The sequence below is a fragment of the Plutella xylostella genome, chromosome Z, assembly GCF_932276165.1.
Source record: "Plutella xylostella chromosome Z, ilPluXylo3.1, whole genome shotgun sequence".
In the NCBI taxonomy this organism is placed as follows: Eukaryota; Metazoa; Arthropoda; class Insecta; order Lepidoptera; family Plutellidae; genus Plutella; species Plutella xylostella.
The window spans coordinates 2,451,112-2,476,526 of record NC_064012.1 but is presented as its reverse complement, the minus strand read 5'-3'; the positions used below and the strand labels follow the sequence as shown (position 1 = coordinate 2,476,526).

General features: G+C 38.1%; 1 protein-coding gene across 5 annotated transcripts in view; it reads right to left on the bottom strand.

The window, feature by feature from the left end:
- Positions 1-23,669, bottom strand: part of LOC105385470 (JNK-interacting protein 3) — a 34,653-nt gene extending 10,984 nt beyond the window's left edge. For 3 of the 5 annotated variants that reach the window (XR_007268165.1, XM_048632454.1, XM_048632453.1), the window contains exons 1-15: positions 23,411-23,669; positions 20,000-20,345; positions 19,416-19,571; positions 14,861-15,008; positions 14,112-14,299; positions 12,452-12,599; positions 11,748-11,783; positions 10,290-10,307; positions 9,287-9,344; positions 8,431-8,590; positions 7,524-7,646; positions 6,829-6,953; positions 4,276-4,435; positions 1,401-1,537; positions 352-485 (exon numbers count right to left, since the gene is read on the bottom strand). Coding sequence is in view for 4 of the 5 variants with exons in the window: in XM_048632454.1 (XP_048488411.1) it covers positions 352-485; positions 1,401-1,537; positions 4,276-4,435; positions 6,829-6,953; positions 7,524-7,646; positions 8,431-8,590; positions 9,287-9,344; positions 10,290-10,307; positions 11,748-11,783; positions 12,452-12,599; positions 14,112-14,299; positions 14,861-15,008; positions 19,416-19,571; positions 20,000-20,323 (1,915 nt within the window). In the remaining variant the exon portion in view is untranslated. Of the gene's footprint in view, positions 1-351; positions 486-1,400; positions 1,538-4,275; positions 4,436-6,828; positions 6,954-7,523; positions 7,647-8,430; positions 8,591-9,286; positions 9,345-10,289; positions 10,308-11,747; positions 11,784-12,451; positions 12,600-13,790; positions 13,812-14,111; positions 14,300-14,860; positions 15,009-19,415; positions 19,572-19,999; positions 20,346-23,410 lie in introns of those variants that run through there. The other 2 variants (XM_048632455.1, XM_048632456.1) reach the window with 2 other exon arrangements.
- Positions 23,670-25,415: the final 1,746 nt, after the last annotated feature.

Below are 25,415 nucleotides of genomic sequence, written 5' to 3'. Positions count from 1 at the left end.
AGTTTGGAGGGAGAGTAGGAGGGTTTGGTTCTATGTTTCATATTTTAAAATGGAATTAAGATTTTTGTACTGCTAATAGGTTCTGATAAGATGCAACGCTTCGCTCAGCTTGTTGTTTCGATACTCGTATACGGTGATAGTTTGCCAGGTAAGAATAGGAAATAATAATTAGAGACACTCGCCCTCCCGATGATGCAGTGCTCGTCAGGCATTCTTCCACGGATCAAATTAAATATGGGGATGCTAGTTTTCTACACAGTGGCAGTCACAGAAATGCTCCAAGCTTGTCCGTTGGACATACTCGTATATGGCTATAGTTGGTCTCTGATAAGAATACAATAGTAAGTGTACCTAGACACACGGTGGTGGGCGGGTAGAACGCGCTGTCGCCCGCCATGCGGCCGCCGCCCGGCGTGAGGCCGCCGGTCAGGTTCACGCCGCACGCGCACAGAAGGGTCATTCGCGGTTCCGACTCCGCTATCGGCCTGCGAGTGGAAAGTGGGTATTAGTTATTACAGGGGAGATTGAATATAAGTGTACAAGTCTAAAGGATAAGGGGCAAAACTAATTGAAATTATCCCCCATAGTAACAAATTATAGACAGCCAAAGAAATTTCTAATTAGAGTTTTTCTAGTTTGACTTTATAATTTGAATAAGAAGCAAAGACATATGGCATAATATGTCTATCATATCCACAAAATAGTTAGCGTCGCGTAGCGGTCACTCCCCGCCAAATACTCATTAAAACCCCCGGCCGCTGCTAGCACAGATATGGCGAAAATTTCAGTAACAGTTACTAACCAAACAGATCTTTTGAATTTGGAGTTGTGTTTGACTAATATATTGGCTCTTTTCATCCTCAACTACCTCACAGTTCGTGTGCAATTAAAAATAACCTTTTGACGATTTTGTTCACTTGCACATTACATTCTTCATTTATTACACTATATATATTATTTACTACACAATTAGGGTGCATTACTAGTTTTAAGCTTGAATTTATATATTTTTATTGCATGTTGTGTTATGTACCTGTTGTGTGATGCCAATAAATAAATAAATAGATTTATAATATTATTATTATTACTTGCAGCAACATATTAAATTTAGATTTAGTGTCAAATCTCGATTTAAGAGACGTCATTCCTTAAAAATTTGATACTAAATCGAGATTTAACACTAAGGGCCACTTGCAGTAACATATTAAATCTAGATTTAGTGTTAAATCTCGATTTAGTGTCAAATTTTATATGGACTGACATTTCTTAAATCGACATTTGACACAAAATCTAGATTTAATATGTTTCTGCAAGTGGCCCTACATCTAGTTTTTATATGTTGGTGCAAGTGGCCCTAAATGCTCACTCAGTCATGAACTGTTACAACTACACTCCCTTACCGACAGAACACGGGCACGGGCACGGGCACGGCGCCGGGCGGCGCGGCCGGGCCGGGCGCGCGCTGCCCCGACTTGCCCGGAAGGCTCCAACCGTAGGCCTGAGTACGACCGTCTTCTTTACGCACGTGGGCTCGCACCTTGGTGGGAGAGAGAGAGAGATATATTTATTTATTTATAGATAACCAACAGCGTTACGAAGTAGATTATGCATAAGTAGTGTGTGTAAGGTAAGGCCAATAATAGGTATCCTTAAGTGTATATAAAATACAATGTTAAACAGGGTGCACATAATATAACTGCATGAATTTGTACTTAAAGAAAGAAAAGGTAAGATCTTACTAACTTAAATAAACTAGGTAAACAATAAGATATCTAATACTACAATAAATTGAGAATAATAATATACAGGGTGTCCCAAAAGTCAACGTCATCCCTTAAAGGGCTGATAGATCAGCTCATGAGAGGCCAGAATATCACAATATGACCTTAGTAAAAACTCGATAATTTTCGAGGTATTGACACTTTTATAAATTTGCTGAAAATCGACACCTTGGATCAGTTTTTTGCGTGCCGCCGGTACAAAAATCCATATTGTTAGAATTTGTTTGGTGTTGCATCACCCTGCATAGCCCTGCTATTGATCGCAGTCAAAAAAAATATCGAGTAATGCTGTATGTTTAAAAACAACACGGTTTTCAAAGTCATAAAAGGTAATCATATTTTTTTATAAACAACTTTGACTCTACATACTGTAAAAAAAATATACCACGCAAACCTGGCACCTTATTTGAAAAGATTGCTCATTTAATGCAGTTTCCAATATGGTATGAAACGTTGCTATTGTTTCAATTAACAAAAAAGTTATTGCTATTTTAGTACAAAACGACCTCGATGTAAAATTGTTTGAAGGAAATTTATCTGACTGAATTTATTAAGGGTAAGTCATGTTGGAATGAGTAAAAGTAAAATAGGTGGTGTGGCCGGGAGTGGGAAAAGAGACAACGTTGTCACAGTTAGTAAAAAAAACACATTTTGAGTATCTTTCTCGAAAAAAGTGGACTATAGCAACTCCACATTCCCCATAAATGTAGCGCATGGTAACGTACATTCCTGAGTAGTGCTGATGTGTGATATTGTACAAGTAAAACGCTTACACATGTACATTGTACACCCACAGTATCCAAAAAAGGGACAGATCAGTTTGTCATTAACATTACCTCTAATTACTTGTTATTTATTTTAAAGTTATTGTTAAACAAAACCAAACTCTCAAGATTATGATTATGACCATTAATGAGTATTATTTTTTGCTGATTATGTACTTAATATAATAATGTGGTGTTATAATTTTGAGAAATAAAAATAAAAGTCAATAAATGTTTGTTTTTTTTTAAATAAGGTGTAAAAAACGCAAAATATGTTTTATAAGAGTTTGGTAAGTTAGCAATTTTTGCGTCATCTGCGTTGCCACGGCTAACCCCACCACCTATTTTACTTTTACTCATTCCAACATGACTTACCCTTAATAAATTCAGTCAGATAAATTTCCTAACAATTTTACATCGAGGTCGTTTTGTACTAAAATAGCAAGAACTTTTTTGTTAATTGAAACAATAGCAACGTTTAATACCATATTGGAAACTGCATTAAATGAGCAATCTTTTCAAATAAGGTGCCAGGTTTGCGTGGTATATTTTTTTTACAGTATGTAGAGTCAAAGTTGTTTATAAAAAAATACGATTACCTTTTATGACTTTGAAAACCGTGTTTTTTTTAAACATACAGCATTACACGATATTTTTTTTTGACTGCGATCAATAGCAGGGTTATACAGGGTGATGCAACACCAATCAAATTCCAACAATATGGATTTTTGTACCTGCGGCACGCAAAAAACTGATCCAAGGTGTCGATTTTCAGCAAATTTATAAAAGTGTCAATATCTCGAAAATTATCGAGTTTTTATTAAGGTCATATTGTGATATTCTGGCCTCTCATGAGGTGACCTATCAGCCCTTTAAGGGATGACGTTGACTTTTGGGACACCCTGTATATAGAAGTTGTAAGTTAAAAAAGACAGTAATAGTCATTAGGAAAAGACACCATACTCCATGCTCCAGCTTGAAACACGGCGACTAATCGTACTTCCAATAGTGTTTGTCACAACCTCGCTTCTGAGTCACTCGTCATGAGAGATACCATCAGTACGTTTTATAATCTTCATAAAGTAGTGGTTAGCATACATAAACTTAGTGTTATTCATCAGCTCTAGCTGAATACTCTTGTGTTACATCGGCGATGGTTATACAACCATCTCTGAAGACAGTTCACCCACCCACGAGTCTAAGACAGGTGGGGAGAGCGTCACACAATGTTGCTTACACACTGAAAACCTCTTCTATCGCACACTTGTTAGCGCTCTTTCACGCTTACAGGGCTAGAAGCATGGGCAGTAGCATGGGTCGCACTTAAAACGTGACATAAGTTTTGCATCGCGCTCATTGTAATCGCGCATCCTCAAGAGCGCGTGCGACGGAGAACTTTTGTCACGTCTTAAATGTGCGCTGTAGTGTGCTATAAATAAATAAATAAATAAATATGAGGGTACATCTCACACACGGCCATCCGACCCCAAGCTAGGCAGAACCTGTGTTATGGGTGTCGGACAGCTGATATATCTACACAAATACATAGATAGATACAAACTAAATTTAAATATCAACACCCAAGACCCGAGTACAAATATCTGTCTTTAAACAAATATCTGCCCCAACCGGGAATCGAACCCGGGATTTTCGGCATAGCAGTCAGGGCCACTAACCACTACACCATTCGGCCGTCATGCTATAGAATGTGTCTATGTTCCTGTCGTCACCTGTCGGAACTGGTCCTGGCGCTCGCTGCGGCGGCGGTGCGAGTCGCTGAGCTGCGTCTCGATGAAGTCGGCGGAGGTGCGCGAGTGGCGCATGGCGGTGGGCGTGCACACGGCGCGCAGTTGCGGCGTCGACAGCGGCCTGGTTGGACGCTCGCCCGTGCTGGAACGTTACGGGAGTTTGGAATAAGAGCGAGAAACTATTTTATAAAGATTGTGCTGGAAGGTCAAGGGTAGAGGTTGAAATAAGAGCGAGTCTGTGTTTTATAAAGATTAAGATGGAATACTCTTTGTTGCACACAAACAGAAACATTTTCACAAACATATAAAAGTAAATAGTAGAAGTAGTAAAGAGCGTCGACAGCGGCCTGGTTGGACGCTCGCCCGTGCTGGAACGTCACGGGTAGAGTGTACAATTAGACGTAATAGGGCGAGGCTCCATTTTATAATACTCTGTGTGCAATACACAAACATACACAACAGTTTCGCAAAAATAAAAATGAAAATAAATAGTACAATCGGCATTACTAAAAGTGGAAGAGATTCTTCCAGACAAACCACATACAAAGGAAATCGAAAGTATGAAGAATATTTTATGTTTATTAAATGACATGAGCCTGAAAAATAAATGGAAAACAACGCAGCAAAGGGGCCTTGCCCTGTAAACGGAGTGTGTTAAAATGGGAACGCTATGGCGTGCGCTTGGACTGTATTGCAATTCGAAAAAATGCATAGATAGATTTAATAAAATAATAATATGTATTGTATTGTAGAGGTTTATAGTAAGACTTTTCAGTAGTAGTGGCTGGATGAGTAATTCTGAGTGTGCGTATGAGTTACGAGTTAGCGACGCTCGGCAGTGCACAGTTACGGGTTGATGATAAAGACGATAAAGTAAAGTGATAAGTATATTTTTTAGATCTATTACAGTATAGTATAATAATATTCCATCGCCATGCTGTAAATTAGAATCCAAAGCATACCATTAATGACAATGGCTGGCGATTTCTTATTATGTGGTCATCTGAGCACAAACGCAGTTCAGTTGTTATTAAGATCAGTATATAAGTACCAGAGCAATCGTAATACAGTTTATAAAGAGTACAAATTGGAGACAGCTGTGCATATGCCATAAACTGCTTGTATTTTTACTACTAATGTTACGAATGTAGAAATGTTAAAGAAAGGTAAAATGTTAAGAAACAATATAAAAATAGCGGACAAACTCATACTATCACGCCCTATTCGTAAGTCTGTGAGTACTCTACTCTACTCCAACTTATGTAAGAGCTACTCCCACTTATGTAACAGTCGCCATATTCATATTGTTTCTTTATCAGCTAGCAGTACATCTAAGGCGGAGCTCAGTTTTATGTAATTGTGGAATGAGGTAATCCAATATAGTATAATGTGAACTTGTGAAGTGCAAACGTGATTTTCATAGTTATCGCCATGGCATAGTTTCGCAAGCACGCAACGTATTCGCATGTGCATGTTATTTAAACCATATCAATAGTACTTGAGTAATTGTAATTTCGCGTGTAAATTAAGATCATAGGATTAAATTATATGCTTCATACATGATTTTTCTTTATCTGTAAGAAGCAACAAGTTCTGATTCTTTAATATTTGTAATTCAAATATGGATCATCATCATAGAATTAGATGTCTGAAAATTACGTTTCATGAAGGAAAACATCAAATGACAATGGGTGCTGGATTATTTAATAAAAAATAGTCAATTCGCATGATATCTTCTATGTTAATTCGTCGTTGATTGTAAGTTGTAATTGCATTTAGAGCTAGAGGTAAAACTGCTAGCAATGCTATCTAGAGTCTCAAAGAATTCCAATTGGCTCTGATTGAATTATGAATTGAGTAAGAGTTTCAATATAAACACCCGGCACACTGTATTTATAAATCCTATATATCATAAGCATTAACATAATAAGGCCTGGGTCTCCTATTTATGCCGTAGGTCGCGTCCAGCGTCACGCCGTAGGCCGCGTCACGATGCTCACTATAGAAATGTACTGATGCGGTCTCCCTCACACGCCGACGTTGGCGCGTAGACGCCGTAGGTAGGCCGTAGGACGTTGATCGAAATGTTTACGTCAAAGTCGGACGCCGCATAGAGCATAAAATAGGAGACCCAGGCCTAAGTAAACTTGTTTCGCTAAATTGACGTAATGAAATATTTCGAAGCCATTCTTAACGCAACGAAAGCCCTCAAAAACTCTGCATCAATGAAATTAATTCGCTCAGCACAGCCAGCCCAGTTGTAATTTCATGCCGCGCTCTGGTGTCAGCTCATCGAAACAAAGACTCTTAAAATCCTGTAACTATACCTTGTTTCACGGGGAAAAACATCTGACAGGACCCTTATTAGATTCGAATAAGGGTGGTATTTGTTTGTATCAGATGTCTTTCCCCGTGAAACAAGGTATAACGTATACAAAATCTCCACATGCATTTTATTCTAAGAGGGCCAGCCCGTGTGTATTGGAGCATTGGTGTTGCAACAGCAAACATATTCGCTCAGCCCAACCGCCTCACCTGAAGAGGTTGCTGAAGAACTTCCATATGCTCTGCTTGTTCTTCTTGTCCATGGTGGAGTCCACGCGGGACGCTCGCACCATCTCCGTCCAGCGGACCGCGTCTTGCAGCTCCATGAAACGCTCCTGGAAATTACATACCAAGCTATGTTAACAAAAATTGCGGTGTCATAGCTGAAATGTTTGATAAAAAATGCTTTTGACGTATTGTACGTGACTACCTGGCCTTGTAGCCTGAAAATCCGTCAATCCGTACTATGACGTGCTTGGAACGCTAGAATAATTTACATGCACCATGCTGTGCGGTCGAGAAGTTAAATGTCAATATTCCATGCATAGCTGCTTTAGACCGTCGCTGTAAATGAAAAATGCTTTGGCATGAGGAGATCAACGAATCACACCTTAATCAGATTGATTTATACGATCACAGGCAAAGCCTGGTCCAGCTTTGAGACCAGTGCCCAAAAATTGTCCTTAGCACATCCAATTAGTCTTCGTTCTAACACTCTCATAAAATGCGTTAATACCATGGTATAATAGTGCGGTAAATACGAAAGGAAGATGAGAGATAGGACTGGATATAGATCCAGTCAGATGTTAAACCGTCAACCATATAACGCTAATGTTTCACAAACGTTCGATTAAGCTGTCGCCTATGGCATAATTGACAATGAATCTTGCTATTATAACACTGACCTTGTACTGGTTGCGTTCCATAAGAACCCGGGCCATCTCGACGCGCGTGAACCGACGGCGCTGCGCCATCGGCACATCAGCTTCATCCTCGTTCTCCCCTCCAGCATTGTTGTTCACCGTCTCCTGGGGAGAGGAATGTAGAAGCATTGTTAATACGACGGTCGAATGGCATAGTGGTTAGTGGCCCTGCGAAAGGTCACGGGTTCGATTCCCGGCTGGGGCAGATATTTGTTTTAAGACAGATATTTGTACTCGGGTCTTGGGTGTTGATATTTATATTTAATATGTATCTATCTATGTATTTGTGTAGATATATCAGCTGTCTGACACCCATAACACAGGCTCTGCCTAGCTTGGGGTCGGATGGCCGTGTGTGAGATGTCCCCACATATTATATTATTATTATTATACGATCGCGAAGGAGTAAAGGCTTTGATTAACAATTCCACTGTTCAATTCCAAAACTGTCTATAACGCCAATGTTGGTCGCTTGTGCGTCGCGTCTCGGCAAGTCATTTTCAGTAGCATAATAAGCGAAAGTCGCGTAGCGAACATGTATCCAACTTGTGTTATACTCGAGTATCGTACCCTTCAAGTACCGTTATGGAAGAAGAGCTTGAGAGTCTCCATAACACCATAATAGTCGTACGCAGGGCTATTATCCTTGGCTAAAGCTGCGTACAGACCGGGCCAACGAACGCCAACGGTTATCCCAACGATGGATATTTATCATACATAATACAGGGCAGATTGCAGCAGGTCAAAGAAACCCGTTCGTTGGGTCGGCCTGTACGCGGCTTAATAATGATGATGATGGTGACGTCACCAGGGCGTACGACTGTACATGACGTCACTACACTCGGCAGGATCTCCCACCTCGCTCGTGACGTCACTGCGCTGCACGTACCTTCAAGTGGCGCAGCTCGTCCTCCAGCTGCGAGACCCGCTCGCGCAGTCGCTCGCGCGCCGCGCTCAGGTTGCACACCTCCTCGCGCAGGATCTCCTGCTCGCCGGTCAGCTCGTCCACCTTCACGATCAGGTCGTCTTTGACCACGTTCAGCGCGTTTCTGGGGAATACGGGGGATTGTGTTAAAAGTGATAAAACTTTGGTTGCCTTCCTATTGTTTACATTAATATCTAACTGCATTGTAATAACAGTCAGGTGGCTGGGTCATACCCTTAGAAGACCTGAAGAAACTCCTTCGAAGCGCATACTCACCTGGCAGCCACCTGGAAGACGTAAAAGAGGCCGCCCAAAAACAACCTGGCGACGTTCTGTGGAGAGTGAGGCAAAGGTTGTGGGGATGGAGTGGGAAGATCTCGCAGCCGCTGCCCAAGATCGAGTCAGATGAAGAAATCTTCTCAAAGCCCTTAGTCCCAGCTGAGGGACGTCAGGATGGATGTATGTATGTATGTTATAACAGTCGCTGGTTTTAAAGCTGCAAGCTGAAGTGGCAGTGGGCTGGTCTCTGCCAAAAAACCGATAACCGTTGGGGTAGACGTGTTCTAGAGTGGAGACCACGAACTGCCCGCTGGACCGACAACCTTAGACGGGTAGCCGGTAGTGGCTGGATAAAGATGGCCGAGGACCGAGTGTTGTGGCGCTCCTTTGGAGAGGTCTGTGTCCAGCAGTGGATCATTATTGGCCGATGATGATGGTTTTTAATAGAAATTTAAATTAAAAAAAATAATAATATAGACACAGGATCCATTCAACGCCTTGAGGTATGACTAGGAAGTGATAAATATTGAATCAAACTTACTTGGTCGCCAATAGTTCGTTGTTCTCCAAAATTAGGTTCTCCACTTCGCGTCCCATTCCTGTGAAAAGTCAACAAGGTAAAAAGAAAGTCACTTCACACATCATTGTACTTTGTAAATAACTGTTTCACACGTATAAGGTTGAGACATAACATATTGGTATTGACACTACGCCAAAGCTTTAGCATCACTGGACGAATTATCACAATGGTAGCAAGAACAAAATGATATAATGCAAAACATTACCACCCTAAATAAAACTATGGTTTTATTTCGTCGCATTATACAACTTATGTGATGAAATAATTATTACAAATCAAGTAAACATCCATTTATTTTGCGCCCAAATAAATTTTGAATCGACATTACAAGATTGCCCAAATGCCCAAAGGATAAATAAAATTTGACAACGCTATTCAGCACAGCCAAGCATTAACATGGATAGCTTTCAATTTTCACATTACATTAGGCTAAAAACTCTAAAAACAAAGAAACAAGCATATGTTGCTCTACATAATTTATATTTCTAGTTACGGCGATGAAAATGCTTCGTGGTAACGAATAGACTCAATAGAGAGCGTTTCATCATATAAAACATCTGAAACTAACAAAAACTATATCCCAAGGTAATAAGGGTTTTACCAGATACTCGTATAGGTATTATTCGGTGAAACAATCTCTAAAGGTGTCAACATGGAATATTCGCTCGATGTGAATATTTGCATGAATATTTGGTAGAGTTCTTTTTATCTAGTACGGGTTTTGCAATTAACGAATACATCGAGACAATAACGAGAAAGAACTGTCATCTAATACATTATCTGTCAAAAGTTTAATGATAGTTTCCTTTTGTATGTGAGAAAACGTAAACTTTTATAGTTTTCCACAAACTCAAAGCCGTACTAGACGTACTGACAGGCCGAATGTTCGACTTACAAGTCGTGTTCACATCGATCAAATATTCGATATCAATTAGAAAAAATAATAAAAGAAAATGTTACTCACCAAAGTAGTTATCATTCACTGCGGTGTTATTGTCGTTACGAGTGTTAGGGCATGGAAATGGATAATATATTATTAGTAACTCGTATTAAACCAAATTCTGAAAAGCTGTTCGCGGTAATATAACACGATTTCATCAGCGATTTAGAAACTGTTGGTGTGTTAATGAAATGGTAGAAGCAATAAGCACTAGGTAGATAAATATATTTTTAATTTATTGTATCTTTTTAAACGCAGAAGATAATAATTATACAAGCGTTAAACAACGAATAACCATTAAAATTCATAGCATTTACTATACATAGAGCTTCCACTATGCTATTGTATTTTAGACGTTTCCTTATGTCTGGTAAGTAAAGTCAAGGAAAACCTCCTTTAGAATAGAATAGAATAGAATAAGTTTAGTAGAATAGAATAGTTTTCCTTTACAGTCGTCAAATATGTATGGGATTACGAATGTCAAAAAACCAATAATATAATGGACAGAGTATAGACAATCTGAAAGTTCTGAGATTCCAATATACATCTGCCCAAAATAACATAAATTTGCCACAGCACATTTATCATAAAACAAGTAAACATTAGATATATATACATTTAGAAGATAAAACTCTTCCCTTCCACAAAATACCAATCATGCATTAACATTATTTATACAGCCGGAACTTACGCCACGCCTCTTTTCCCATCGAACACAAAACCCAATCAAATTAACCATCGAATCAATAGTTCATTCTCAAGAATTCTCAAAAGACAAGGTGACTTTCACCAATCATTTAATTGTAATTAAATCTATTACTGATTTGCTCTGACACTATACCGTCAAAGCCAGCCAGCAATAGATTTAATTACGTTTAAATGTTGAAATTAAAGAAATAAGGAAAATTACTTACGGAAGTTGATGATGTAACAACTAAAATTAAGACCCAAAAATGGAGATGGACTGGTTACATGATAAGAGGTAATCAGGAAAAATGGACACAAATGGTAACAGCTTGGTACCCTAGAGACCAAAAACGAAAGAAAGCAAGACCTTACCAAGATGGGATGACGACATAAAAATGGTAGCCGGTCCCCTGTGGATGGGAACGGCCAGAGACAGAGAGGCGTGGAAACGGTTGGAGGAGGCCTAAGTCCAAGAGACGGACTGAATACATGGACTTATTACTATTTATTTTTGATGAATGATTATTTAATAGAATATTATTACGATATCATTATTATAATGTCAATGCATGATTACTTAATTATTTAATAAGTATGAATCAATTAATAAAATGAATATAAATAATTATTAAATTTTTAAATTATTAATAAATGCTTGGCTTTAAGACCACAGACTAATAAATGTTTGGAGCAGACCATAAAAGTGCGAAGCTTGTTCCACCAATGGGCGTGCGCTACAAGCGAAGCTACAGGCGAAGAGTGATTGTGATTGGCTGATCGAGCCGGGGGTGTTACCTGCGGACGCGTATTCCCCGGGGTGCACCCAGCTGCCTGGAGGAGAGAAATTAATACAGGTAACTTATGTGTGACGGGGATTTTAGATTCGTGCTAGGGTTATTCTCGTACACTACACATTCTTGACTACATTCGTTATGTTATTTATGTATGTGTGTGCTGTTTAATAAAGCTACATAAATATTGAGTGTATTTTATTGAGGTTTTTATTGGTGCCATAAAGTTTGTACAGTTGTAATATAATACTAAGTTACTGCAGGGTCGCAATTGAGAAAATTAGTGATTTCAAATTGCACAGCATAGTAGCACGGAGGATGACAGAACCACTGAACCATTGGTGCTACAGTTGCTCACTTTCGGAATATCAACATTAGCACACAATAGGCCACACTGCTGGACATAGGCAATTCGTTCAGTTTTTTTATAGATACCCTTGGACCCGAGTTAATTGTATTAAATTTAAATTATCATCCCCAATTTCTCATTTTTATACTATTCGACGATGACCGAATGGTGTAGTGGTTAGTGACAATAACTGCTATGCCGAAGGTATACCGGTTTCGATTCCCGGAGCAGATATTTTTAGTCGGGCCTTGGGTGTTAATCTGTATATAATATGTCAGCTGTTCGATACCCAGGCTCAGCCTAGTTTTAAGTCGGATAGCTGTGTGTGAGATGTCCCCTCATATTATAATTATTCTTACCTGTTATATCTCCGCCATCATCACCCTCAGCTATGGTGTCAGTATCGTTGAAGGCCAGCTCTTGATACAGGGTGTTAGCGCTTCGCTTCTCGCTCTTGGTCTGGGAACGACTCATAGAGGCATTCATAGGCGTAGACGGTGACGTCGCCTGTATGACAGTGGATAGTTAAATTAGTTAAAAGACATGGGATGGATAGCAGGGCATGTTTTGTTGTGAGGGGGTGAGTTGTGGTTGTGGGGGAATTTTGTGAATATCTGTTGAATCGGATCGGAAAACTTACAATGTACATTTTTTCTATATAAACCGGCCAAATATACATTCTAAACTATCTACTAGTTCCATGTTTATAAGACCTACGAGGTCACACAGTAGCTACCAAACTTCACTCAATATTATTGAGGCCTATTTCTAGAAACCCGGCCACTGAGATTAAGATAAAATAAAATGTCACCACAAAAACATAACGGTATCTAACAAACAATGTTAAGCTTACGCAAATCTACACTGATTATTTGTATTGTAATGTGTAAAATGGTAATTTCACTGAGATGCTATCAATGTTCTTCACAAAAGGACTCCGGATGTTTTTCTCACAATCTCGATAAGGATCACTTGAAAGACTGTGCCTCGAATAATGCTGTTTGCAGGACTATTTCTCAAGTACGATTACTTGTACATTATGTTACAAGTATTATTTGGTTATTTAAACCTAGAAAGAGCTCAGTTTTTCTGATTTGAGTTAATCTACATACGCCTAAAATTGTATGTTCTGCTCAATGACAATTTAGCCAATCACAGCGCTATACTTAAGTTCTCACTTGTAGTAAACCTATCTCTACCGGAACGCTTCTGCGCTTTACAATCAATTTAAATTCAATTTTAATCATGCTTTAGTGCAAATTGACACACAACTCTCTCTTCAAACCACAGGTGCAGTATTTTCTACCAAACCAAGACGTGTTAGTTATCCGAGAGTGCGCTAGTATCTACGGGGAGCAACTCAATTGCACTCAGTCAGAATGGAGTGATGTCCACAAGTCTATCGGCTGTGAATGTGATGTGGACGCGTGCAACACAGCTAGGGGATCTCACTCGGGGAGTGTTGTGAATATGTTACTATTGTGTTTGGTACGTTTCGTGTATTAAAATAATACTGATGAGTATATATGTAATTTGTTTTTGTTTCTAATGCTAATGAAATACTAGATTACTGTGACTCACACGTGGTTTTAAAAGTATGTTTTACATATAACGAAAATTTAATATATACTAGATACTCTACTACAATATAGGGCCGGTTGTCCGCTACGACACGACTGTGAATCAATTTTGACTTACCCTGGAACCTGATGCCGATTGTATCTAAAATATGTAATTTCAATATTTAAATCAATCAATTTATCGACTATTGTATAGGCATTTTTTGTGGTAGTGCAGTCAGATAATATATGTGGAAAAGTTTTTAGCTTTGTGATTTTGATTTTGATTTTGTTGTGGGTCATTACTTCATTGACTGAGACTTGTTTAGTTTAATTCCTTTGCACATATAGGGTTATTAGGGTCTCTACTGATTTCCAGATATTTTCTCATATGATAACACTGAACAAATTAGTAGAAAACAGCTCTGGTTAGAAGTCAAAATACTATCAAGTTAATCACCTGACTCTGCTGCCTGATTGGATCAGTCTGATGCGCCTGCTCAACCGTCTGCACGGCGGCAAGCTCGCAGCCAATAGCGGGCGACGGCGGCGACGACGATAGGCTGAGCGGGCTGCCTGCGATGCTTTCTGATTGGTCGAGGCCGTGCACGGACTCTTCGAGCGACGCGAACCCGATCGAGAATGGTCCTGGAATATTATGGATTAGGCCTATTTAGATATCGCGTTAAGTATTTATGGTACTCGACACGCTGGATCGAAAATTAGAAGAGATGGGTTTATGAAAGGGTAGATTTCTGGATATGAATTCACCAAAAAACAGTAACCTTAATGTCCTTAATAAAGCCAGTACTGGTTGGATCAGGGAAACCGATGGTAGTATACTTGCGCCTCTGTAGACGATTATTGTATGATAATGATGATAATTACCGCTAGTCTTCCGAGGCCTAGTCAGTTGAGCATCTTATCTCAATCAATAAACCTTCTGACCTAAAGGTCTAACACGGGGCGAAAGACGCGCGTGAAAACGTGACAAGTTTTCCGTCGCGCTAGCTCTCGATGACATTACCAATCTGGTGAAGACTTGTAGTACTCGGTGTTTCGCTAGAGCTATACAATCATCACCACATATATCTGTCGCAGTCATCTGGTTCAATCTGGCTATTTGATTGAATCACTAGCTCGTTCATTGAATGACTGCAACATATCTATGACTATGACCAGAAGACTGCGACATATGTATGACATTACCGCTAGAGCGGCCCGCGTTGCCGAGCCCCAGCCGGTTGTGCACCTCGCCGCGGTCGCTGGCCGTGCTCAGCAGCATCTTGGTCCGTTCCATATAGTCCAGGTGCGTCTTCACCAGCTTGGTGTAGCGCTCGTGCAGCTTCGAGAACTCCTGGAAAGCGAGGGAAGGTTTGGTAGTTATGGGTCCCCGAGACGATCAAGTCGACTTGACAAGTCTACATGCTTGATGGTTTCATTTGACGGCACCGTCAAGTCGCGTCAAGTCTCCCGTCAAGTGAAACCGTCAAGCACGTAGACTTGTCAAGCCGCGACTTGATCGTCTCGCGGATCCATTAAATGGGTGGTTGGCGTGACTTGTTTTGGAAAGGGTTTTTGGGGTGAGTCGTTATTAATCCGCATGACACGGAAAACTGTAGATCGCATCTAGTGGCGTGCTTTGGGAGAGGCCTGCGTCCAGCATTGGACTGCTATAGGCTGGTGATGATGATGATGATGATAATATTATAATTATTATAAAAATTTAAACAAATGCGAACTTAATGCTATTAGCATTCTCTACCAGTTAACCTTTGGTGATGTCGAACAAGTGGTTTGTAGTGCGATCGTTTGAGAGAGGAGAGATTATTGAAAGGTTTTCCCGTGTGAATATTTAATATTATATTTAATATTAATATTATATTATATATAATAAAAATAATAATTATTACTATTGCTAGTTGGGACACTACAGTTTTGGGCATGATTGCATGGTCTAAGGTTCATATTGCGGACAAGACTTATTTGTCTTTTTAGATTTCCCCTTTACTACAATTATTATAGAAGGTATAATAATAAATATTTCACTTGTAATCTGATGAGAAATAAGAGTGTTATTACAGGCTGTAATTTACGGCCTTATTTTTGTTCTAATGAAATAACTTGAGAAGAAAATAAAAAACAACGATTTGTTTAGTCTACAGCTCATCCTACGCCGAATCCGATCACTGCTAATTAGGGAAAATATCTTGTTTATTTCCATTGTTTGAGACAACAAACAATAAAATAAATGCTGAATTGAATTTAAAATTATACAGAAACGTAATTTTCCATTAATGTTAGAATAAACAGAATGACTTGTTATTTCTCTTTTAGAAAAATAATCCTAAAACGAAAAGCAGACTAAAATTAAGGAGCATTATTTTGATACACTAATAACTATATCATCACAGGAATTGATCGTTGAACAATTACCTATAACTATAGTAAAAAGCACGTATACATAGTATTATATGTAAAATAACATAATAACGATTAGATACTCGAGCTGTATATTTCTTGACAAAAAAGACACGCAACCATCATTATGTAAATATCTCAAGGTACATGGCCGTTTAGACGCGTCATCGTAAATTAGTTTTAGATAACGCACAGGTAAGGTAACACACACTGTGCATTCTATAAAGTTAAACTATACTACGCGTTCTATGTTTGCGGCGTTTTTCTCCAAATAATAGTATTCATTCGTATTGACAAAGGAGAATGGCCATTTCTCTATGGCGCCATGACCCGCCAGATCAACCACTGACTTGATGAAACATATACTGATGTGTAGCCCATGACTACAGTATATCCTGTTGGAAATTTTATTAATATGAGGCATGGGAGGACGAAGATATAGGTGCTGAAAGATGAAGTCTTTGTACTGACTAGATGTTTCCCTCATACTTTTTTTTTAACGAGGTTTAGATATTTTTAAATATTTTTCCCTCATTTATAACACCTTTATCATTGAATAAAAATAGGTTTGGTTAATGGCTTCAAAGCGGGTCAGATTTGGCCATTCTCATTTACCTAAATAGATTGGTAATGTACACGCAAAGAACAATAATCATAATCACATAGTTATTTTATTTTTATCCAATGGCTGACCGTGTCAGTTGTTGCTTAACCTCAGTGATCAGTTAGCCCTCTCGACTACGGACGCTTCTCTAGTTAAATAAAAAAATATAAGTCAGAGAAGTTCTGTCCTCGGCCTTCCTAATCCAGGCATAATATACGGCTACCCGTTCTATTAGTATTAGTGGAGTCTTAGCCTGTTCGTGGTCTCCAATCAAGAACTCATCTTTAGATTAACAGAAGATATGTACAACAAAATTTGCATTCTAGGCTTTTCAGTATACTATCTCGGACGGGAATCAACCCGCGACCTCATACGCCTCTTTTTGTCGCATTCGAATATAATTTACATATCTATCAGGTATATATGTACCTATACATACCTACGACGACTGTTTCTAGATCATGACCTTACGAGTGAAGGTTTCATCGATTGCATTTTAAACATTTTGTTAAGTGCTCATTACGTAATGACGGCGAGTAGTTTATATTATATTTTTTGTGAATCAGACATTTTTAAGGCAATTTAAAAAATATAAAATTACTAAAATTAGTACACTTACGAGCAATGAAAAAGTTCCAGTGACAATAGCCATAAAAGACTAGCTTAATGCCACCGTCTGCAATAATGAAGTAAATTTAACAGCGCAATATTACGTAACTAAATAGGTACGTAAATATTTTGTTCAAATTTTCAATTAAAGTTTGAAGAAATTGCGGCCATTTCGTGTCGGTATTTTGTGAGTGGAACTTTTTCATTGCTCGTCGTGTGTATTTCATTTACAAGTCATAACCTCATTCATGTGAAGTTACTTTCTAGCTTGTAGCAATCGTGAAGAGGCTGTATTTCTAGACATATGTTTGATATCGACCGATACGAAAGTGACACGTTATTTACACAACCTCTATAGGATATTGGTTCTACTTTTCCGCCCATATTGTAGGTACCTATGTAAGTCTACTGTCTGGATCATAGTATTCTATACAATCCTAACTCTATCATCATCTGCTGTCTCATACGATTGGAACAAAAACTCATAAAAAGGTCCAAGGCGAGCTACTGCTAAAAAAACGAGTTTTAACTAGAATTCAAAAGTAATTTGTATCTTATTTCAATAGTCACAAGAAACAAGGATATAATGCCTATTCGTTAAGCAGCTCACATAACAGTCGTATCGGGCGTCGCCAAAGAAGCCTTACAGTTTAATTGTTATCCGATATTTCATTGTGGAGGAGGGCTCTCCTAGGAATACTAGCTGCAGTAGCAGACACGGCCAGTGGAATGGACTTTTGTATTTATTGCCAACCGGGGACATAAGTAGTACAGTTTTCACTACGGATACATAATATCGATTTGTATAAATACGAACGGTATGTAGGTACTTATATTAATTATTTACCAGGTCTGTACGAAATTAATTACTATTTTCGTACACGCTGAGCAGCAATTAATATTGAAAACCTTTTTAATATTAGGTTCCAAGTAAAACATAATATATACTCATTAAGAAAGTTGCTCGTTAACGACTACCAACATAGTTGTAAGGTACCTAACACTCCCATTCCCGACACTAATTAGAATATCTTGGAACTACACACTAATATGACCTACGGAATCAGCCAAGTAAAAAAACTATCCGACTGTGAAACTAATTAGTAGCAGAGTTGGGATGCAATTAGTCAACTCGAGTCTACGTTTTGTATTGCGACATTCATTTATATTACCATTGCTGTAGAATATACCATATTCCCAAAGGATTGATTCGAGACCAATCGGGGAATTTTCCTGTACCTACAAATAATTAATACGTACACACGTTGGAATAAAGAATTGCGCACGGGCCATTGTCCTGAAATCATGCATGGATGAAGCATGCATTTCCCCGATGGTACTTTTTCCCAATGGCTCTAATGTTAAGGCACTACACCTTAACAAGATAACAGATGCCGGAAGACTATAGAATTCGTCCTTAACAAAAGTATGCCTTCAAGATAAGCGACATAATAACGGATGCCCAGTAAGTACCTGCTCTCCTTGACAAAACACATGACATTATGAAAGTTTAACGCTTAGAATCAGGTGATTCAGATACGATAGTATTACTATACTACCTTATACCACATACCACTAATGATGTAACAGCAATGATTTTTTTAATAAAGCACTCAGTTAGGTGACCGGCTTATTGTTTATTATGAGGTTATAGTTTATGTGAATTGAGAAATAGAATAAACAAATAAATACAGGTATACAATAATCCTAGCCGGCTATTCAGCCGACCCCTTCACATTTGCATTTTGCCACTATTGCCACAGTAGAGATCGCAATGCCTACGATATAATGATGTCGTGAATAATAAATATTTAAGTACCTACTGCAGTGAAGAGTCAGATCGATTTGCATCAATACCGAAACTTTTTTACTGCGTAGCTATTGGTCTAGTAATTTATTACTGTTTATTAGGTTGCTAAATACTCAGATTATATTCAGATTATAATTGTTTAATTTGAAGGCAAGGCAATCTGTTTTTCCGTTTGATGAAACAATTTAACCCCCTTCTTTTAACTAATCTCCTTGTACCTCCTGTCGGTTAGCTGGTAGAAAATGCTTTTAGCATTAAGCCCACTTTTTTCACACCTATAAATAAGCAATAAAGAGTTATAAAATTATGAAAACACTGACCTTCTTCTGTTCGTTTTCCCGCTCCTCTATGCGTGAGGCGTGGTCCACCAAGTTCTTGTGTTTTATCTCGAGCATCTTGATGATGCTCTCGAGGCTCTCCAGCCGGCTGCACAGCTCCTTCTTCTCGCCCTCGAAGAAGTCCTCCGTCTCGATCAGCTGCCAAACGCAATGGTTGTCGTCATCATCATCTCAAGCCAGTTGGAACAAGTGACGTATCAACTGTACCTTACATACGTCCGAACCATGAGCAGTAAAGACTAAAAACTAATATTTTCACACTAGAACTGGAATATGATTGATGATCTATGAAGATCACTTCTAATAAACGTGGTGCTATGTTGGAATAGCCACTTCGTGTTTCGCCACACTTACTTACCACGGCCGCGCGTCTTCCGCACTTCAAGTGAGACAAAACGCGGAATAGCTATTCCGACATTACACCAGATTTATTAGTAATTAAGTATCAGTAACTTAAATCAACTAAAATCCTTTATCACCGCAGCAATAACTGCTCAAATCGGAAGTGGAGCGCAAACTGCACACAACACGAATAACGAAACAAAGACTTAACGGTCAAGGCTCACCTTCTGTTCAGCTTGTTTCCTGCCGACCTTCTCCCGATCGTACTGATTCATCAGCTGTTCGTTGTCCTCCCTCAGCAGTTCCAGCTCCACGGCCTGCCGCTGCACCTTCCTGTAGGAGGAGTCGAGGTTCTCCAGAATGTGCACGACCAACGGCATGAGCTTCTTGACCACATCCTCGTCGTACCGGCCGATCATCCGCTCAAACTCGGTGTAAACTTGGCCAGCCAGGTTCTGCACCTTCTCCGTCATGACGGGAGTTTCCTCGGAGGTCCCGTAGATGGTCTCTTGGGTGATGAAACCACCGGGACCGTCCTCGAAGTTCATCGTGGCTGCGGTTGTCGTCTCTCTGTGGGAGATTTTATTGCTATAATTTCACAGTTATTAATTATTAGCAAATGTGTAGGGGTAGAGACGCATGGGACACACAAAGACGGTAACCTGACTGTTTACTAATCTCATGTGACAAACACGGTCTAGGTCTTGTGCTTATGGTAAGATGAGAAGAATTTGAATAATTCACTAATCTTTGTTTGATCACGCACGTGGGATTACCCTGCATGCGTTCATACAAGTATTCATTATAACTCGTGGAATATGCACGCGAGACGCCGGAAAATGGCGTACCATCCCGCGTGCGTGATGAAATCCACATGAGACGTCTTTTTGAAAACCTACAATGTGTGATTCTATAGGTCATTGGTACTCAACCTTTTTTATATAAGGGCCACAAACACGTTTAAGTCATGGTGTCGCGGGCCGCAACCATTTTTTTTTACTGTTATAAAGCCATGCAAACTATTGAATAATAATATAAAAAAACACATGCATATACTACTCTGTGTAAAAAGTATCGGGATAAGAGCGATTTTGCTAAGACTTTATATCATTTTCAGTTATTAATTTAGGTACATACATTTTAAAAATAAAATACCGATTGATAATAGCTTTTTAACGGATTTGTCCTTAAATAAATAATATAATGGATCAATTAAATACGGTCTTAAACAATTAGTTATAATCTTCTTCCGTTTTCAGGACTTTATAGTTGTACTGTACGCCATCACAACATTTCTTTAAACACAGCGTTCCAGAGTTGTGTTTAGTACTCGCGGCGAATTTTCCTTTTTGTCTTCTATCGATTGTTAGTTTGTCATGTTGACAGTTTTCTTTCACTATCGTGGTATTGTGCACTTGGAATTTTTGCCAGAAAGACAAACGGTAGGAAAATAACGAAGATGTGTGTAAAAAAATTCGAGAAAATATTTTGCACCGCGATATTGCGCTTTTCGCACAAGGATCATCATTATGAATGAATTTTTGAGCAAACACTCAACAAATACCATCGAGCATCCACCATATTAACCAGATATGGCCGCAGCTCACGGCTCTAGCTTCTTTTTTCCTAAACTCAAATTACCACTTCGAGGCACTGTTTTCAATCGATAGAAGACAAAAATAAAAATAAATGATGTGTATCGTTTTTGAAGGAGCAAACTTTGAAGGTGATAAAATAAATTTGGATGTATATCAATATTTTTTTGTTTTACGGATTTATATCCGATACTATTTACACAGAATGTATATTCTCTATTATCTCTCATGGCACGCGGGCCACTGATAAAAGCCCGACGGGCCACATGCGGCCCGCGGGCCGCAGTTTGAGTATAGCTGCTATAGGCGTTGTTTAAAACAAGGATATAGGATAGGATCTCTGGTTATAAAATACTAATGATATTTATTGATTTTGGATTGGTTTATGGTAATTATGTAAAAATATGCTAGCATGAATACATTGACTAGTTAGGGTTCTTCACAATATTATTTTTTCATGTTTACATAATAGTCAACATAATCTATGTTGTTCTATACTGCATTCATATTCATACTTGCCATAAAAGATTGAAATAAATAAATATAATGAAACAAATAAACTACAGCTAAAATAAATGCTTGCTTGGCGAAATAAATATTTTTTCCTAGTAAGTATTTAATTTGTTTTTATGTTTTACTTTAAAACCTAATTTTAAATAAATTCAAATAAAAAGACACACTAAGATGTTGACTAAGATCCACACGGCGCATACTAATGTGCAGCAAGGGGAATCTGCCCTTGGCATGAGTTTGGGGTGACACAGACATCTACAGCCTATTTAAACAGTTTATCATGAAATTCACTTGGGAAACACAGTAAAAGTAGAAAAAAGTTGGAAATCAATAATGGGGAAATAAGGAACACCTACACTACAATTTGGAATATTCCCTAAAATATAATGAGTATCATTTCACAATCACTGAATAGATAAATGAATAAACATTGAATAAATTACAGGAGAATTCACAGAAGTTTAATCCCTCTGGCTGTCCCAACACTGGTCATCCAAGACGACCTCCTCAAGGCCAACCACAGGGGTATTGACACGGCGGACCACTGGGCCGAGCAAGTCTGACACTTTCCAGCAACACCACAAGAAGAAGAAATAGGTGTATCCAATAAATAGCAGAAGTTACAAGTGAACCAACATGCACCGCCATTGCATGGTACATAATAGGGTAATCAGATATCAGCCAGTAACAGCCCTCGATAATTTAGAGCCAAGCCATTTAATAATAAAATCAAAATCTTATTGTCTAGTAAACTCTAGTAGACAGACTGACCTCATTTCAACTGCAATCCAACTGCAAATTGCAGTTCAGGTGTAGTTTGAATGCAGTTAATACAACTGCAATAGAACTGCAAACCAAATGCGAAGTCCGCGTTCACACGACTGCACACCGACTGAAATTGAACTGCAATTGGACTTCGCGTTTGGTTTGCATTTCTAATGCAGTCGTGTCAACTGCACCTGAACTGCAATTTGCAGTTGGATTGCAGTTGAAATGCGGTCCGTCTGTCTAGCTAGACCCTATCAAATACACATACTCGCCAAGTCAAATTATTTATTTTATAAAGTGTTTAATATATCAAAAATATATTAAATACATAAAAATAAGTTTACCACAATTTCCAGTACTTATTTTTATACACTTCTACACACTGCTACAACTATCCTATAAAAATTATCCTATTGTCATTGTTCAGCAATAAACAAGCAACACATTATTTGCTCATTAAAATCTATAGTAGTTAGTTACCAGAGGCAAAATATTAGATTAGATGTTTTAGGATAATAAAAATTCCAATAATGTTTACGATATACCTATATTATGTTAGTGTAACATTGACCTTAGTAGGAAGGTGCACAAATTACGACTCAATATTACAAAAATAAATTTCAATTTCATAAATTGATACACCTCCCTAATAATGTTATGAATATTTATTGTAATTAAAACAAGTAAACTATAATGTTATTAAATTCTATTTTTGTGGAATAAAGTTTAATACAAGATACTAACAGCGTGTTTACTTACCGTATGTCGGGAAATCTTGGACACTTTATTAGATTCGAGGCAACATCAACATCTACGAAGGCAATGGAGTGACTAATGCATTTTTCAATCAGGCATTGCAAGTTATTTGAAAAAGCATGGATAGCTAGTTTATTTTAAGAAGAAGAAATACGATATATTAATACGTTCACATTTGTTTCAATCGCTTTATTATTGCTATGTAAATTTGTAAAAATCACACAAAAAATTATCCCATTCTTCTCAATACCCATAGACAACATAGACTAGGAATAGAGAAAAGAGTATTTTTTTAATTTCATTGATGTCTATGTCACTATGTGGCAGGCAGCAGACCCCCTCTACATTTTACAGTTATGAGTACAGTAACGAGAAGGTTTATAAACTTCACTTTAGATCATTATGTTTAGTTATAAAAAGAAGATAGGGCATTTTTGGCATTTTAGGTACCTACTGATAGAGTGCGTTTCATACAGTTTCATAGAATATTATAGAGGTGTCTCAAAAGTCAATCGACTTTTGGGACATCCTGTATATGCCGTTTTGTTGGCTCCCCTGTCTGTCAAGCCTGTAATGTTACCAACTTAGCTACTTTATAACTAAACTAGCCATGGAAGTAATAATACAACAGGAATGCGCACTGCACCGAAAAAACGAGCCGACAGAGATAGTCAGCACGGAGCCCTCCATCTCTTTCTATTTTTGGTGACCATAATTTTAGGTAATTCATGAGACATCACTTCTAATCTATCATGTCGCGAATAGGTGTCGATGGTCTCAAAGTCACCTATTATTCGAATAATTCGATTGCAATGTAGGTACACACGGCAACGTTAAATGGTTGGCAGGGCACACTAACGTAGGTAGTGTATGTGTGTGTCGGAGACGTCGACGTAATTATTTAGTTCTGGGCAACCCACACACAGATATTGTAAGCATGTAGTTGTGCCAGTGACAATGATTCATTGTTTTTATTATATAAAGCAAAATTTTGCATGGCATTGTAATTGATTGAATGGCTCAGTTGGTATGATACAAGACTTACGTTAATCGGTATGGTGGTTCAAATCCCACTGAACTTACAATATTCCTTTTTTGTTTTTTTTATAGATTTAATTTATTTTTTAAGATGGTTAATAATAGTATTGTAGTATATACGAATAAAAGCAACACAGAAAGTAAATGAAACAAGTTATTAAGTGTTAAAATTACCAAATTTATTCTTGCCGTAACATAAACATTAAGGATGTTACGTTTTTGTTGTTTTTCGTTTTAAAACATAGTTGTTGTTTATATTAATAAGGAAAATTTTCAATTAGCAGTTTAAAATCATAATAAACATCAGAAAAGGATGGACTGGCTGTTTTACTAAATTAAATAGGCAAGTCATTAGTTATATGAATCAACATGTTAATTAGCTAGAAATAAGATAACTTATTCTAACCTCAGTAACAATAACACCATTAACACATTGGCTTACCCATAATTGTAAATAATGATAAGTATTTAACAAAATAACTAAAATTTTATACAAATGGAAAAATAAAAATTACTGAGCTAACCCCAATAACTATAATTTTCACCACTTTTTCGCCATAATATCTTACGTCCATCCTTGTCTGACTTAAAGAACTTTTCATCACTAAATATCACCACATTGTTGCACCAATCAAAGTTTAAAATAGTCAGTCGCAAAACGCACTCTGTTTCGACGATGCTGATCGGTGCTGCAGAACGGATCAGCGCTATGTGCAGCTACGATTTCTCGCTGGCGTGGTGATGCATCCGTATAGACGACTACTGTCTACATGTCCCGAATCTGCGTATCGGTGAACCCATAATTGAACAGTTCTCCTCTGCAAACAAAAAAAACAAATACTTAGCTTATACAAATACAAATATTCTAACAGTCAAATAAAATATTTGCAATTCTATGTTACTTACCGTTAAACGTCTTGCGATTTCACTAATTGTAATATTTTGTTCATATAAATACGATTATCTCCGC